At 39.9% G+C, this 18,454-nt stretch overlaps 3 protein-coding genes across 4 annotated transcripts in view; 1 reads left to right on the top strand and 2 right to left on the bottom strand.

Annotated features, from left to right (window-relative positions):
- The window catches only part of LCP2 (lymphocyte cytosolic protein 2), a 35,921-nt gene extending 27,689 nt beyond the window's left edge, over nucleotides 1–8,232 (bottom strand). Inside the window, exons 1-3 of the mRNA XM_088664361.1 lie at nucleotides 7,964–8,232; nucleotides 3,179–3,241; nucleotides 2,814–2,860 (exon numbers count right to left, since the gene is read on the bottom strand). Of these exons, the coding sequence (XP_088520487.1) occupies nucleotides 2,814–2,860; nucleotides 3,179–3,241; nucleotides 7,964–8,041 (188 nt within the window). The 5' untranslated portion in view covers nucleotides 8,042–8,232. The remainder of the gene's footprint in view (nucleotides 1–2,813; nucleotides 2,861–3,178; nucleotides 3,242–7,963) is intronic.
- The window catches only part of KCNMB1 (potassium calcium-activated channel subfamily M regulatory beta subunit 1), a 353,074-nt gene that overhangs the window by 258,396 nt on the left and 76,224 nt on the right, over nucleotides 1–18,454 (bottom strand). The gene's annotated exons all lie outside the window — the stretch shown is intronic.
- Nucleotides 1–18,454, top strand: part of KCNIP1 (potassium voltage-gated channel interacting protein 1) — a 566,415-nt gene that overhangs the window by 32,610 nt on the left and 515,351 nt on the right. The gene's annotated exons all lie outside the window — the stretch shown is intronic.

An 18,454-nucleotide genomic window follows, 5' to 3' on the forward strand; every position in this document is an offset into this window, starting at 1 on the left:
CACTTCTAAATGATGAAAGGGATTTGATGACACATTCTCTGTTCTGAAAGCAAATTTCTTGAAATACAGCAAATATGTATTCTGCAGACTACTTCCATAAAGTATGTAAGGGTGTTTCCAGATGGTTGTTTATTGTAGGATGTCATGTGTGCTCCTTATGCATACAATTCTTTAAATTTTACAATTACCAAACCATATAAAAATACGAAAAATAGGATCTCACCCCTAGAGACTCGAATCTCACAGCCTCATGCTTCCAGTTGTGTGGTAACATTGGTTACAGTATACAATCATATCAGCCCCAAAATTCTATAGTGTGAGGGTATGTGTGTGTCCTGCCCTCTTTCCTGCAGCTGTGTATGTATGAAATGGGTACCTGAAAAGGTATGTCTTGTTTTTATTCCCTTTGGTATTTTTGTTTTATTGGTTAGCTACTCTGTTAACACTAGTTGCCAGATTTTCTTGTCATGAAGTCAGCATGGCACCCTCCAAAAGTTTCCAATAACTGGCTATCGTTAGTATTGCTGCAAGCAATAACTGTCCAGTGTGTTTATAATGCAGGTCCATATTATCTCTTGAATTAAGGTTGAATAATGCCAGCTTGGATTGTTTAATAACAGCCTATCCTTTTATTGCTTTGATTTCTCTGAACACCAAAACGTGTTCACCTTTGTACTGGTCTATCACACGTGCGGATGTGATTCCCCTACCCCAAAATGTACATCCCCTCCAACAGGTTTGTGGAAGAAAGATTTGAGCAAATTTATATGGGCAGGAAAAAATGCAAGGATACAATTTAAATTACTAACTGACACAAAAGAGAGAGGAGGCTGGGGAATGCCGGATCTTAAATTATATCATGCGGCAGCGGGAATGTGTTGGATTAGTGAATGGATTGAATTGGATAATAAAGAATTGCTAAATGTGGAAGGTTTTAGGAACAATCAGGGATGGCACGCTTATTTGCTGGAGGAGAAAAAGGGGGGATACAAGGAGTTTACGGACCACGTCATTAAAAAAATCCTTATTAAAGATCTGGAAGGAACATAAAGAAATTTTAGAACCAAAAACACCTAAGAGGGCCTCCCCCCTTGAGATGACATCTTTATTTAGCAAAAACAAAGAAGGGAAATGGATAACGTATCAGGAGCTCCTAATAAAGGAGAATGAACAATTAAAATTAAAACCATACCAACAACTAAAAGAACATTGCACAAGCTGGTTACAATATTGTCAGGTGCAAAGCCTATTCCAGAAACATAAAGAGATTGGGTTTCAAGAAGGGAATTCGAAATTGGAGGAGTTTCTGATAGTAGATAAAGAAAAATCATTAGCCAAAATATATAATTATCTCTTGTAATGGGAATTGAAATATGAATTGGTAAAGACAACTATGATAAAGTGGGCACAAGACATTGGGAGACCCATCTATAGTAGCCAGTGGGAAAGATTGTGGAAAGAAGGGATGAATTTCACGGCATGTATGGGAATAAAAGAAAATATGTTAAAGTTAATGTACAGGTGGCATATTACCCCAGAAAAATTGCAATAATTTACAATAGAAATTCAAACAAATGCTGGAAATGCCAAGAAGAGATTGGAAATTATTATCATTGTTGGTGGCAGGGTAGTAAAATTAAAGAATTTTGGAATCTGATATATGAAAAGTTAAAGAAAATGTTAAAAACAACATTTGAAAAAAAACAGAGATATTTTTACTAGTATGATACCTGAAAACTTCCCAAAGATAGAGAAAATATCCTCCTCTATGCGGGCGCGGCAGCCAGACTCCTGATAGCCCAGAATTGGAAAGGGGAAAAAGTCCCGACAGTATTGGAATGGCAGAAGAAATTAGTAGAATTCATGAATCTCTCCAAAATGACAGCAGCAATTAGAAATAAGCCCAAACAGAGTTGTAAAAAGGAATGGAAATATGTTGAGGATTATTTGAAAAAAGAAGGAATGAATATTGATTTGGTGATCTGCTTAGATTGAAAGATATGAAGGGGAATATAGGAAATATGTGTAGATAGGATATTAGGTAAGCAAAGAGAAAGAAATTTAGTAAAGGAAAGTGGTGCACAAGCAATAGGAAGCAATTATTAATATTATCATTATTTTTGTTTTTTGTTTTTCACTTTGTTTTTGTTTTTCTGTTTTCTCTTTTGTTCCCTTTTCCTCTCTTTTTTTCTTTCTTCTTTGTGCTTAAAATGCATTATTTGTATTATATTATGATTTGTATTATACTATGATTTGTACGGTTTATGCTTTTTTGTTTGATCAGTTCGATATAATTAGTTTGGTTTATTTATTTTTTGTTGTGGCTGTTTTGTTTTGATGTATCATTTTAAGAAATGGAAATAAAGATTGTTTTTTTAAAAAAATGAATGCAATTTGTTTGCAGCATCTATGTGGCACTTCTGGCATCATTTGCACAGACCTCACAAACTTTGGTCTCAGTGGGAGCTAACTGCAACTAAGTCTGGATCCAGACCAGTGTCTTTAATATTTCTTTTAGAAAAGGCAGTACTAGTTCAATATATTTTGCTGCCTGAAGCAGTCAAAATGAGGCACTCACACTAGGGAGGACACTTTTAAAAACCTTACTGCCCTGCTTCAGACACCAGTTCATCCAAACCCACCACCCTTTAGTTGTTTCACCCTGTTGCATAAACAGGATTGGCCCCAAGAAAATGCATTTGATGAAAGCCGAGGTGAACAGATTTTATCTGTCTTCTCCATCATACAGTAACTTTGTACCCATTTTCCACATCAACCTTAGAATTTGATGGTATATCATCTGATTTACTTACGGCATTCTTAGCTTTGGAAACTTCTGAATATCATTTTCAGACATATTCTGAAACAGAAACACATGCAGTATGTTATCATGGTGCCTGTACAACACGTTTTGGTCACTAGTTTTATTATAAAATAAAACTAAAAGTGCTGTAGTTACACAGAAGAGGTATTTAAAACTTGACAATCTGCTTAAATGTGACAGATACAATGCACCACAGAGTGACCAACATTTCCACACCTTTTAACCACTTTTCTTAATCATTCATCCATATCTCTCTTCCTATGCAACCACACCGTTTCCACTTTGCTAGTAATCTTCTCCTTTTAATCCAAAGGAATGACCATTTTGAAAGTGTAATTTTATAGAAAAACTTACCAGAAATCTTTGTCCAGTTATGTTGTATTTCCTTGCAACTTTCTCACAGTCCTTGAAGTTTAACTGCTGATTAAAAGACACACATTCAGAAAAACTTGATCATTTTAATAAAGAATACATTTATATCCAATAGGTCTCTGAATAACCATAGCTGACTATTATGCATGGAATTACTTCCTCTAAAGTGTGCATAGGATTCCATCTTTAGACAACTTAATCAGTAAACTCATTTATTTCAGCTGGACTTACTTTAGCAGAGCTAGGATATGGTTTATAAGGGCCCAATTTGTCAGAGCTTTTCAGTTCTGACCCAGCCTGCTAAAATTAGAATGGAAAAAAATTTAATTTCAACAGAAATAATGTTACTAGAGGTGTTGAGATCATAAAAGGCACAGAGATAAAAGTATATTAACAAAAATATTTCCCCCGAGTTCTGTCCCTTGTGTAATAGGTTAATTCAATAAAATGCAGATTGACATGTACACTGATATAAAAATCACCACAAATTACAAATCAACAAAAATCCCTCCCATCTAATCCTATCTTCCTGAAACTTTAGAGGACAGTGTTTACTTATCTTCTATTAACATATTCAGCAGCTATGAGTGATTTAAATTAAAGAGAGCTTTTCCTATCATTTTAAGGGTTCAAGTAAAACAATTCACAATAACAGTGGTGTATGAAAAAAGCTTCCCTAAACAGGGCTGCCTTCAGATGTCTTCTAAAAGTCTGGTAGTTGTTTTTGTCTTTGACATCTGGTGGGAGGGCGTTCCACAGGGCGGCTGCCACTATCAAGAAGGCTCTCTGCCTGGTTCCCTGTAACTTGGCTTCTCACAGCGAGAGACCCGCCAGAAGGCCCTCGCCACTGGACCTCAGTGTCCGGGCAGAACGATGGGGGTGGAGATGCTCCTTCAGGTATATTGGACCGAGACCGTTTAGGGCTTTAAAGGTCAGCACCAACACTTTGAATTGTGCTCGGAAATGTACTGGGCGCTAATGTAGGTCTTTCAAGACCAGTGTTATGTGGTCTCGGCGGCCGCTCCCAGTCACCAGTCTAGCTGTCGCATTCTGGATTAGTTGTAGTTTCTGGGTCACCTTCAAAGGTAGCCCCACATAGAGTCCATTGCAGTAGTCCAAGCGAGAGATAACTAGAGCATGCACCACTCTGGCGAGACAGTCTGCGGGCAGGTAGAGTCTCAGCCTGCATACCAGTGCACTGTTGCCATGCGGTAGTAATTCACAAACGAAATCTAGTAAATTGCATTTCCTTCCTAAGACAATAGGTTTGTCCGAAAGATACAACAGAGCAAAGAATCTACTCAGTTCCTTCTCAAAATGAATGTAGTTTTAGAATTCATTTTAGAATTTGTCACAGTTCACTTACGGTTATGGATAAGGCAGCAGCCACAGTTTTTTTAGACTTTTCTCATTTTCTATAATTTCAACAGAGTTAGAGAGGCAGGCAGCCATTTTGTGTAGAGAGTGCAATGTTGTATTTGAGAGACTGGTGTAAGACAATCAGTTTACAGGATCATTTGTGAGAATGGTTTGGGAAGTTTATCTTGTCTTTCACTTTTATTATTAGCTGAAGAACTAGTGACTTTTGAAGCTTAAGCTTTGATTTCAGAATCTGTTTTAACTCAGAAAAATAAATTAGTTTACCCTGTTCATAAACTACTGGACACTTCATATAGACTGTAATCCTGTGCAAATTAGCAATTTGGGCCTAAGAACATACTAGAGAATCTTAAGAACATCTTATATTTTGCACCCAAAGTAATGATAGCCTGACATCATATTTGAGAAAATGGCTCCCAGCAGGGGCAATTAAGAGCAGAAAAGATGGAGGAAGGGGAGAAAGTATAACAATATCTTCACTGGTGCCAATCGAAATGTTATTCCTCCCCATAAAATCCAGAGATTGCCACTGGTAAGGGGAAGGCTTAAAACTAGCTCTCCCTATGTGCTTTAATATTGATTACCCCACCCCCCACCCCCATGCCTGGTATTTGTTCTTTTAAACATTATTTGGTTGCTAATCATATCATTACTTTCACATAGAATTTGGTATTAAATAATTTCCCACTTCAGTAACCTTGGCAGCAGTAAGCAACTGTCTTATTGTTTGTGCTTGTGAGATTGAGTCTCAAAAAGGAAATTCTGGCCTCATCCAATAGAAACTCCCCAAGCCAAAGCAAATGCATGGAATACAGTTTGGATGGTACAGAACAGCAACGATTAACAGTGGATGACTTTCTTCACTAATCAACCCAATTCCCTTTTGAACAGCAAAAACACTGCTATAGTCTGTCTCTACACACTGTGATTAAGATAATTTACGTGAGTACACCAAGGCTGGAACCTGTATTTCTGACTCTTTTTTAATTCCAGAAAGGGATTTTCAAGAATTTGTTCTTTGTTTTCATGCCCTCCATTCTGGGTAGTCAAATTGCAAAAGGGCCAGCAAACACTAAGCATTTATTTTGTGGCAGATGTTCTGCCCTTCGCCAACAGAATCTGCAGCAGCTCAAAGAGACATAATTCATGCACCCACACAGACATGATACTAAGAGATTCCTGATGCCTCGTTTTAGTTTGACTCCCTTCCATTCAATAGTATTCCAGGATATTTTGCCGGGCTATCGGATAAATAAACTTGTTTCGATTTTAGCCAGGGCGGGCTATTTATTATTATTATTATTATTATTATTATTATTATTATTATTATTATTATTTTGTGGAGTCCAATAGGGAGAAGAAGCAGTGAAAGGCAAAGGGGAGAGGGAGAGATGCAAGGCAGGAAGGTGATTCTAGGGCCAGTGCAGGGAAACAGTAGGAATCCTTGCTCTAACTCCTTTTTTGGCAACTCCTGTATCAAAACTGGAGCTCAGAGGAGATTTCAAGGCAAAATAGAATTGTCTCTGGAGCCAGATGATCACTTTTCATACTTGGCAGAGTAGGGTGTGTTGCTCATGAATGGCTAAAACTTGGAGAAAGGAAACCATTTATTGTGGGACAAATACTAAGTTTTGCCCAGCATCAATGTTAATGGAGTGTGAGACAAATATCTGATACATGGAGTGGATTCTACAAGATTCCTTTTGGAAAACTCCTGGGTCATGTAAGCCTCACTCTTGGGAATGGGTATTGCTGGGTGCTAATGTGATTATAGCATAGTGTTAAGTGCCATATAGAACCACTATTTTAATTTCATTCTCGGTTAATTGCAAAATAGCAGTGACTGTTGTGGAAAGGACCTAAGTTTAAGGAAAATTAAAAAGGCTGTTCTACTTAGCTGGAAACTTCTTCCAGGCAGTATACATAGACTTCAAGGCAGATGGGGGCCTGGAAGGTAGCAGTGGGGTGGATTGACTGGAGGGAGTGTCTGATCAAAACAAATGTATTGGGGGTGGGGGGACCGTGCCAACAGGTAGGTAGGTAGACCCTGCTGGATATTCGGCAGCCTGAGTAAGCAAAGCAAGGCAGAACTCCCTACAGCTTTCTAAAGCAATAATTAAGCCATAGACTTCTCCCCCTGCAATTTAAACACTGCCAAAATGTGAACTACAGTGAAAGGATTCAAAGGAAAACAAACCTTATACTTTGCAAAGAAAGTTACAAGTTCCTAGATTGCTTATGTAAATTTAATATTTTATCCCATTTCCCCCATGGCATGCATTTGGGTTTATTTATTGTTGCAGCACCCTGTGATTTAAGCTTGGCTGAGAAGTATGCAATTTGCCTATGGAAATACACAGAACTTCATAGCCAACTGGAGTGAAAATAACGGATTGTAGCCATTTACAAATACATTCAGAGTTTTGAAATTCTCTGAACTTTGGAGCTAAGTTGTATGAAAATAAATATGAGGATTTATGAGGTAAATAAAAATGTATTTTCTAGGTTCTTTGGAAATACACCTTCACAGCAAAGGTTCCCCAGCATTTTAGCCTCACCCCCAGACAGCAAACATCATGGAGACAGCTCACTTGCCCTCTGGGCTCCTCATGCCCTGATGTGCAGCTTCTCTCTCACTTAAAGTAAAATCAGGGTGAAACCTTCTTTGACAAATGATGCAAGACAGGCCTTTGTGTTGTTTCATTGGTAGTATCTTGCCACTGGAATGGGTGGACAACCTGCGACTGATGTGCTCATATATTGGACCAGAGTGCCCAATGAATCACTAGTGTTCCTAATTATTTAAACAACATTCATTTCTCTCCAACTACATGCTAGGTTTTATACAGAGTTCTGAAGGGCCACAGTGCTTTATCAGGAAGCTTGCAAATCCATATTGGATACACAAAGCAGAGAAGGTGTGACAAGTTAGGGATTGACAATAGCCTGGCTCAAAAGGTATGGTTACATGTGCAGACAACACTTTTGCTCACACAAGGGGGATCTCCTGGTTTTCTGTGATTCCTCCCCTCCTTGTGCTACATCTCATGCTGTTTTGAAGGGTCCTCCAACCATCAGAAGTGGACTTTTGGGTTGCAAGGGGAGGGGAGGCCCATTCTATAAATGGAACTCTGTTTTAATCACAGAACAGATGTTAGGATCCCAGTTCAGTGAAGAGAAAGGATGGGGAAGGGTTGAGACAGGAGCCTTTCATTTCATAAAAGTGAATTAGGAAGTTTCTAACAAGTTCCATCACAATCAGAAGGAGGCATAAGGTCTATCAGAAATGGCTCCTCAAGGATTCATATAAAGTGATCATCTCATACATGTAAGAAAAATCATTTTTGTAGCATAAAGTTAGAGCAGCAGAACTGAAATCAAACTTACCCTCTTGAAGTAGTTTGCTAACTCATCTGGGGACCAGCGGGCCACTTCTGAGCGATAGGGAGTGTTTCGTGAATCCATTTCTCTTCTTCTTGCCTAGCCAGTTACAAGCCTGTTATCTTGCGAGTGATCCAAGAGCAGGACTCATCCCACACAGTGACTGGTAAATTCCCAAGTTTTTGGCTTTCTTCAAAACTGTGCTACAAATAAACTGCTCAGAGCAGCAGCTTCCGGTGTGAACCAAACGGTTTCTTTTCTTTCTCAGAAAACCCGTCAGCTAGTTAGTCAACTCCACCACTTCCTTTTTCTGAATCTAAATACGTAAACAAGGAACCATGGGGCTTAATCCTACCATTGCAAAAGAAGGGTTTACAGTGACAAGGAAGAAATGATATTACCCAGGAAACTTTTTTCCCTGTCCAATGTGAACCAAAGCTAGTGGTCACTGATGTCTGGGTCTACACATTAAAAAGAATGAGATGGCAAAGTTCTGAGCTGGTAGTGGTAATACCCACCACATGACAAGCAGGGATTATATTTTTGAATGCTCTACTTAGAAACATAGTCACAGCAAAGAGAAAATAACACAGTAGAGAGAACACTAACCCAAATCTCCCCCCCCCCCCCGGCCATATTTTTCGTTTTTATTTTCTGCAGAGAGTTTTCATGTGGGGGGATATTAATATGGGGGAACATTATGTGAGATGCATCCATGCAGACTGAAATGGTACAGCCCACTCTACCAAATCAAGATTCTATCATCTCATTCTGCTTTTTCTTTAGACCACGCCTCAGCTATGTCATTATCTCCGAAATGATGAAGGTAAGGCTTATTCAGTTCTATAAAGAAAGAAATGACAGCAAATTCTCTGTATTACCACAAGAAGGCAGCAAAGTTCAATTATTTGCATGCACATATGGAATTTGTTCATAACTTGAACTATGAGTAGGATAGATATGTTTGATGTTAAAAGGCCTTATTCCTGGTGTTAGAGCCAAAGTGCGGAGTGAGGGGAAATTAGAGTATGAGGATAGTAGTTCAGAATTCCTAACCCATGCACCCCTTAGGCTTTTTAAACATTGCAGTCTGAAAAACACATGCGAGGGAGACACACTGGGGCTTAGTTCTATGTAAGAATGCATACAATTACAGCAATCTCACTCCTTATGATCACTGGAGGAGGAAGGCAGGGGCGGGGGCAGTGTGCACTGGGTGTTAGCCATCAGGGCAGGTGACATTGCTGCACCACCACCCCCGCTCGCTGCATGGGTGGCAGGCCACTAGGGACGCTCGCCACGCAAGTGGTTAGTGGCGCTTCCCATGCGGGCAGCAGGCAGCTAGGGACGCTCGCCGCGCGAGTGGTTTGAGGCGCTCCCCACGCTCACTGTGCAGGCAGCAGGTGACTAGGGACACCTGCGCTGCTCTGGGTGCCGGGGCAGGTACCGTAGCTCTACCCCTGCTTGTGATTGGGAACAGAATAACTCACATTTGAAGAGTTACATATAGCTTGTGCCTCAGACCATAATTTCGGTGGGAAATCATTTGCTGGTCAAGCCAGTGAACAATGATAGCCATAGCATTTAGCACACTAGGCTAGCGATTCCATCCACACTTTCTGGAAGGTTGGGATGGTGGAGAAATTCAATTCAGTTTACATTTAAAGGCTAAATTTATGCTTTCTGAAACAATACATGAACCAAAACCCAGCCAGCCTTTGAAATTTGCACTTCTCCAATTTTGCAATGCAGTACTCTAGCCAAGTTGCTGCCATCCATTTCTCTTGAGGGAAAATGGAATGTGCCTCCAGGGATGAAGTAAAAATGAAGTGACCTCCTTGGGTCACAAGCCTGGGCAGTGTGTATGGAGGTCCTGAGCTGCTCATACGACAAGACCCCCTCTTGGCCTTGCTGATGTGGTCCAAAGGAAAGGAGAGCAATATATTTGGCAGGAATTGGCAGAAGGCATACAAGGCACTGTCCAACTGTCTTAGGGACTGCAGTCTGGATGTGTGTGGGATTTACTCCTTAGTTGTTTCTTTTTCCAAAAATGTCTCAAAGATGACCAAAGCATAATGGCATTCAGCACTCAATTCTCACATGCAGCTCCTAGAAGCTGTCAGCATCTGACAGCAGCCACATCCTGGGAAACAGCTTTTACTGTCTGGCTTAGCCAGATGAGGGTAGCCAATGGGTCTTAACCCCTCAATGAGTTATGGACTTGTTTACCCCCTGCATGTGAAGACAGGCTCTGGCAGATTGATAGTGAGTCAAACAGTCAATAAATAGAAGACATCTGAAGGCAGCCCTGCCAAGTTTTCCCTTTTCTCGCGAGGAAGCCTATTCAGCATAAGGGAATTTCCCTTTAAAAAAGGGAGAACTTGGCAGCTATGGTTTAGGGATGCTTTTAATGTTTAATTGATTATTTTATTTTATTTTATTTTTCTGTTGGAAGCCGCCCAGAGTGGCTAGGGAAACCCAGCCAGATGGGCGGGGTATAAATAATAAATTGTTGTTGTTGTTGTTGTTGTTGTTATTTCTGCATGTGTTGTACTGGGAAATGAGGGGCAGCTGGGGCTCATTAAGCTAGGAAGGTAGCCCATCTAGGAGAAGGAAAACTTACCTTAAACCTCTGCTGCCTTGCAGCTATACTAATTTGTGAGAAAGACTTTGGAAGTAAACTCTGAAGAACACTATCCAGATTCAGATAGTCCCAGCACAGTGGTGGGTTGAGCCAAGGTCAGAATTAAGAAATCACAGTGCTGAAGAGGCACCTGGCTAAGGGCTGTTATAGTGGTTTGGTGGGGTAAGCTTTGGCTTCACCACCCCTGAGCTAGACAAACTTAAGATCAGTCCACTCCAGAGAAAGTGGATGTGATAGTAGTGAGGGACTTAGTGGACTGCTTGGAAGGGGAAAGTGCCTTTCTAGAAGAGAGTACTTCTGTATACAGACCTTTTCTTGAATAATTAAATAGCCTCAGGGTGCTTTTAACCATTACGGTATTTGACAGTATTATAACAGCACCCTCTGCTGGAAGACAGAGGCATGACCATTGTCACCCATGCTTTAATAATCTTGAGATTTGACTGTTGCAATGTGCTCTATCAGGGACTACCCATGAAGAAAAGTTAGAAAATACAATAGGTATAGAACTCCAGTCATATTGCTTTAGTACTCAAATGGACCTCAGAATATTCTAGTAACCAGTGTAGCTGTTTAAGGACTAAAGCATTATGACTGCACCTATTGCATTTTCTGTACCTATTGCATTTTCCAACCTTTCTTTAGGTACTGACTTTGATCTATTGATCCCTAAAACAATCCAGGAATTGTAGTGAGTGCCCCAAACGAACCTCCCTGGAGTGTGTGATTAGATTTGTCTTCATAAGAAACAAACCCTTCTCAGTCACTGCCACAGAGCTTGTGTTTCCATAGGCTGTGAGTTTAGCACCTGCTGTTCTAGTGTGCTGTGGGCATGTTCCGCTCAGCATGCAATATGAAGCAGCAATTGTGGCTCCACACTACCCCCCACCCCTCATCGCCATGCAATCTTCCTTCCTATCTCAACAGCTGGCAGGGAATGTCATGTCTTCTCCCACCGGCAATTGGGATTTGAATTTCCCACCCACTGATCAATCACAAGCAGGCCCAGAGGCGACACTTCAGGGGGCAGAACTGACCGGGACTCTGTTCCCCCCTGGGGATATATTCAGGCCCACCTCCACATTCTGTTGCCAGTTAGTCTCTCTCCGCACTCACCTTTTTAGCACGGCTTACTGTATGACTTTCCTATGAAAGTTTAGGTCACTGGATTTAGGACCAGGGAGGAATTTCTCCTCCAGACAAATTGGGCAATGGGCAATGGGTTGGATCCTTCATCAGTGGTGGAGGGAGGGGGAGTTTCTCTGCCTTCCCCCTCCAAGGAAACAGGGTGTCTCATTAATAGGATCCTCGAGGAGGTGCTTCTGTCCCTACACCCAAGGTGGCGGTCCTGATGGGTTGCTTCTATTCTATATGTCATAGGGCAACCCTATCTCATGATCAACCCCCAGTGGTCATCATCCAGCAAGCAGGCTGGATCATTCAGAATACCCAATGCCTTAGCCAAAGCCTACTTACATTTGTAATAAATAAAAGTTGTGGCCTGTTTTGATCCAAGAACGTTGTACTATGATTATTCTGCTTCTGCATCCCCCTGCCACCGGCTTCTTGGCAAGGGGCTTAACTGTGCCTGTGTGTGCAAGTAGCACTTTTCTTTCAACCCATTTTCAGCTGTTAGCTTACATTGTTGCTGTTGGTTTGTGGTGTTAATTTTTCCTGCTTTTTCTTGACTTCATTTGAATCATTTTTAATTGTTTTATGATTGCTTTATTTTTTCTATATTGGTGAAAGGTGGTCTACAAAATTATTTAGTATTACCAGCTGCCTGACACAGAGAGGTAAGCTGTTACATTAGCAATGAACTTGACTCACAGCATAGCTGGAGGTCTTGCCATGCTTGCTTTACTCAGCATATGCTGCTGCTGCAGCTGTGCCAATGCAAGCCATTTTCTGGCAAGGCAATAACCTAAAGACTTATGAAACATGCAGCATGGGCACAGTGCGCACTGGATTAGATTCTGTGCTGTATGGCTGCAGCAATGGCATTCTCTGGTGTTAAATTCTATAAAAGAGGCATAGATGAGATTGAAAAAAATATCTATAACTTTGGGAAAGTGTCATGCATGCTGACACCTTTTCTCCATAAATATTATGGGGTGATGATGTTGCATGCTGAGAGGTTCTACAACTGAACTAACATCAGCAAGTATTTTATTTGCTCAGTGAAGCAGAAAACACATACATGCAAGAGCACTTTGGGCAGATGGATGCTCTTTCAGCCAGACAGTCAAAACGAAGGACGATACTGGCCTTTCGCACATCAAGGCACAGCTTCGTAGTTACACATGAATTTGTTTTGGGCTGCAAACTTTTCATTTTAATAGGTATATTAATCAAATTGACATTTTAGTTGATTAATTGGTGTGGGTAAAGTTTAATTAGGGGGCTGGAACTATGGACCCACTTGCTTATTTTGGCAGCTATTTTAGTTATATTGTGTTACTTCAATTAACATTGAATAAAAGGTATAAAATATGGACATTTCTTCTGATCAAAAGTGATTAAAAAACCTGTGCAAGCCATTTCACATGTCTTTCAACATTTCAGAAAAGTATTTATACTGGAGTTTTGATAGTATTCAATTGTATTTGCATTTAATTGGTTAACATGACAAATTATGAATAAACTGCAAATTGACCGCCCTTGGACTTTTACCTGCCAGACTCAGAAGAGTGAAATGGTAACTGCAAATATCTTCTATCTTGATCTACAGAGGAGAGGTTGACTTAGGTTGCACTTAGGTGCTGAATTTAGGACCTAGCATATTGTCTTTTGCCAAAGACTCAGTAAATGATTGCTTTTCTGCTGAGGCAGATCCTTTATAATATGAAAATAGCAATTCAAGACATTAGAAGCAAACAGCAAGAGGTTCCAATAATCTTCCAATAAAGTTTAAATGGCTGTAATTCAGTTCATATTCTGACAAAGCTAAAAGAGGCAGCAAGAACCAAGTGACCAGAAGGATTTCCTTCCTTCATACTGCACTTTCAAAGCATCTGCTGTAAGGGAATTATTATTTATTTATTTTATAGGTATCACTGTCTTTAAAAATTACGTGTGTATGTATGTATGTATGTATGTATGTATGTATGTATGTATGTATGTATGTATGTATATATGTGGGTGTGTAAAAACATGATTTTGTTTTTGTTTTAAAGGGTCAGTATCATTCTGTGAATATTTTTTGTGACATTACAATATGTGATGCCAGACTTTACTGTCGTGAACAATGATTTCGTTCAGTTTTATAATTCAGTTTACAATGGGGTAACTGAAGCTGAGAACTAGCAACCCTCTTTAAACATTCTCTAACCAAGTTCTGTGAACACATGAGACAGGTGGGCCATGGGGACAAGTGTGTTTTCAATCCCTGTCATATTGGAAGTCATGCAAGAAGGTGACTGATTGAAGTTGGGGCTCCTGTTCATGTGGAAGCTCCCACCCATTTTAAAGCCTAGACTTTCCATGGTTCTAAAACACATGAAAAACCTCTACAAGCCTGTTTAAACCCATTTAGAGCATTCCTGAAGAGGGCCAGAGACTTCCCCAATTTAATAGAGTAGTTGACGTCTGAGTAAGAATTTTAACTCAGCTCTGCATCCAACATCTTTCCCACCAGCCCACATAAACCACATCTCCTTATGTGTTTCCTTGAATATTAGAACTGACAGAAGCAGCTCCCATTAAAGCTCAGCTGAAGTTGAGTAGAGAAAAGAAAAAGCTATGGTTGATGGGATGTTGGATAGGGGTCTTATCAAAGTCTAACAATCTGGGTACACTTGGCAAGAAAGTATGATTTCCCAATTGATAAAAGTGTGTGTGTGTAGAGAGATAACAAGCCTCAAACTTAAAGAACATGTCTGATACGTACAGTATATAATTGATTTGTTTTGACAGTCCTTTAATTTAACAAATGTAGGTATGATTGGAATATTAAAACAGCAGTACAGAAAATGGGTTGGGTTCATTTTAAAAAAGAATGTGTGCAGAACTAAATGCTCAGAAAAAGCATGTGGTACAATCCAATGAGACTGTGGTACTTCAGAATGCAGCAGGGGGAGGGGGTACTGCTTGTTTCAGTATTCTCAGTTGGAAACACATTGCCTGCCCTTAGAAATCTAGCATGTGTCTGATTCTAGCCTAGCATTCTCCCTGACATGAAAGTTATTTTTACATGCAGGTTTTTTTTACTGTATATTTGTATATTTTTAAGGCCAAATAAAAACCATGTGGAAGCATTCTAACATACCATCCCCATCTTGCATTCTCTTCAGTGATAAAATGGCAGGAGGGTTTTTCATACCTGGTTACCAAAGGATTTTCCCTTTAAGAACAAGAAATTCTATTACCCATTAGCATTATCCGTTAGCTGGGGTCGATAACACACGATCACCCAAACTCCAAGAGAAGGTGTCTGGGCACTCTCCATTCATTACCAACTATACATTTTTAATAGCATTAACATAAATGCACCTTTTAGTTGTCTGCAGATTGTTTAATGAATAATTAATTACCTTGATTTTTTTTTTAAAGTTTGATTATGTTTGCCACTCTCTTAGTCATATAGAGCAGAAAAGTCAAACTTAAACAGCCCCTACTCTCCACTATAACATCCAATTTTATGGAATTATTCATGGAAGACCATGTCACTTGAAAAGATGCTTGTGTTAACATGGCTCAGATGGTCGGTACACGAAATGCAATGCCTGAAGGCATCTGTATGGTGCTTTAAAGGAGGTGGCCCACATCCCTCCTAAGTTGGCAAAGTGCTTAAACATGAGCGGGGGAAGGATGTTATTGTGCTGCAGATTTAGAGCTGCCACTTTGTTAAAGAGATCTGCAGTACATCAATTGGGGAGTGGTTGTTGTTTGATTGCATTGTATTATAGTTTTACATAATATTGCATTGCATTATATTGTAGTTTTTCAGTTTCATTGTTGGTTTTATTTCCATACACACACACACACAAACCACAAACACACTCATTTTTGTAAGCCTCTATGAGGCTATTTTAAATATTAAGCAATGTATAAATGTATTAAATAAAACATCATCAACATTCACCTTTCCCTTTTTTTAGATGCTGAAAGGATCACTTCATTTCAGTGTTAAAAAATATTAAAAGGGCAGCCTGCTTTTTGGTGGGACTATCACCTACCTGCAGTTGCAAGCAGCTTTCATGCCAACAACTAAACCATTAAAATTCTAGCTTTTTATTTTCATATGTGACACACACACACAGTTGGAATCTATATGCATGATAAAAACATTGTGAAAATGTTTTTAAAATGGTTTTGAAAAAGGCATTGAATTTGCTATAGCACACAGTTGCCATCTAGTGTCACAATTGTATATTGCACTTTACAACACATTCAAAACTTTTTATTTGCAGCTGTATAGCTGAGTCCAGAGAGAGGGAGAGAGAGGGAGAGAGACCAACAGACCAGTGACTGCTTGTTTTTATTTGCATCCAGTTTGTAACATAATTGCAGTGGCCTCACTCAAGGCTTAAATGCATCATTAGGCAGTAATGGCTTTGCTTTCTGACTGAAACTGCTGTGTCTTCTGCCAATGGCCTTTATATTTTAGTAACCGAAGCAGTAGTATATCAGGTCTTCTTTTAAACACGAGAATGTCTGTTGTTCAGGGGAGGATCTGTCATAAGCCACTTGCCTCTGTTCCAGTTTTCTACTTGTATAGACTTTTGTGGTGCAGTCCACTCTACCTGTAGAAGCTGGGGTCTGAGATTTTTGCAGAAGTATGTAGCATCAGAAAAACAACAACTTGTATTTTGAATTAGGAGCTCAGAGGTTTTTTTTTGTTGGATTTAGCTGAAACGAGAGGGGCTGGGGGTGGGGCTTCACAACATTATAAAACAATATTATAAAGAGTCCCTAAGCCTCAGTCATCAAAGCAAACAAAAGGCAGTAGTGTTGCCCTTGGATTTCTCATTGTGTTGGGGAAAGGAGGAATGTTTAACAATATATTGGAAGCATGCCTAGGCTGCACACTTACCTGGGAGTGAGATGTACTTCAGAGTAGACATGACGCTCTCGCCATCCCTATGTGAAGGTTATTCCTTTAAAGGAATCCAGGGACTCAATGGTTTGGCCAACCCTGAGAGGGGTTGTGCCCTTGTGTGAGTCCAGGGGGACATCTGGGTGGTGGACATAGCATGTCTCCAGCTTTCCGCCATTCCAGGTGTTCACCCTAGTTTGACCTATGCTGGTGCCCTGGGTCAGCGCTACCTGCAACAGTGCAGGGAGCTAGTCGAACCAGAGCCTATGCAACCACTCACCTGATATAAGCAATAAAGTTGTGGCCTAAATTCTGCCAAAAACAAACCAACCAAAATTTGAGTCTTGTCTGAATTTATTTATTTATTTATGTTGTTTAGTCGTTATAGTCATATCCGACTCTTCATGACCAGAGCACACCAGGCACTCCTGTCTTCCACTGCCTCCCACCGTTTGGTCAGACTCATGTTGGTGGCTTCAAGAACACTGTCCAGCCATCTCTTCCTCTGTCGTCCTCTTCTCCTTGTGCCCTCAGTCTTTCTCAACATCAGGGTCTTTTCCAGGGAGTCTTCTCTTCTCATGAGGTGGCCAAAGTATTGGAGCCTCAACTTCACGATCTGTCCTTCCAGTGAGCACTCAGGGCTGATTTCCTTCAGAATGGATAGGTTTGATCTTCTTGCAGTCCATAGGACTCTCAAGAGTCTCCTCCAGCACCATAATTCAAAAGCATCAATTCTTTGGCGATCAGCCTTTTTTATGGTCCAGCTCTCACTTTCATACATCACTACTGGGAAAACCATAGCTTTAACTGGGGAAACTGGACCTTTTATTTATAGGGGGAGGTTTAAAGGTCTAAACATGCAACAGTAGTCTAATATACTCCAAGTCCTGATAATGAGGAGCATAGTGTGATGTTAACAAGACCTTGACATTAAAGAAGAATAAATGCCCAAATGATTTTGTGAGGCGATGTTATGTGATGTGAGCAGATGATAGGTATTTCAAGGAAAGCATAGTGCAAATATTAAACCTTAATGGCAAACTCTCAAGGGAAGAAGTTTCTTCTCTGCTGTTGGCATACTATTCTTACTAGTATAAAACATGGCGACTTTGGAAACATCAATAATAATGTACTTTCTTTTAGGGAAAGGTTAAGCCTATTTAGATTCGCTAACTAGGTAAGAGAGGGACATTAGTCTAGTTCACACATCATTGTCTTAATGAGTAAGATTTATAACCAAACCTCCCATTGTCTCTATTGGTTTCCAAAAGAAGGCAGCAAGGTTGCTTCTTCCAGAAACTGGTACAGGCAGCAGCAGAGGCCTCAGTCACATACCCAGACTTGCTTTGCCCTGTAGTTTGGTATGGATAGGTTCATGAATGCACTTATTGTTTTGCATATGTGTTGCCATTGTTTATGTGCTATACTAAGGCTGCAGTACTACATGAGCTTACTAGGGAGAAAGTTACATTGGTCACAATAGGACTTACTTCCAAGTAAACATGCATAGGATTGTGATAGAAGTTTCTGTTTATATAAACTTATAAAGATATGCTGCTGGTAGCGGTAAAGCATATTAAAGAAAGCTATAAAGAACTGTAGATCAATAAAAGTTAGCATCTTTTACAGTTTCGTATAATTATGTTTTAAATAGATCTTGAAATAGTTATTAATGTTCATAAATAATTTTTTTTGCATCAATCAATTCCATGTAATTTTGGAAATAGATGAATTTGAATATTTTAGAAGTTACTGCCTGAGAACTGAGGTGTCTTGATGCCCCTTGAATATACAGGTAGTAAGCAGTAAAGCAGCA

The sequence above is a fragment of the Zootoca vivipara genome, chromosome 2 (genome assembly GCF_965207765.1).
Source record: "Zootoca vivipara chromosome 2, rZooViv2.hap1.1, whole genome shotgun sequence".
Classification (NCBI taxonomy): Eukaryota; Metazoa; Chordata; class Lepidosauria; order Squamata; family Lacertidae; genus Zootoca; species Zootoca vivipara.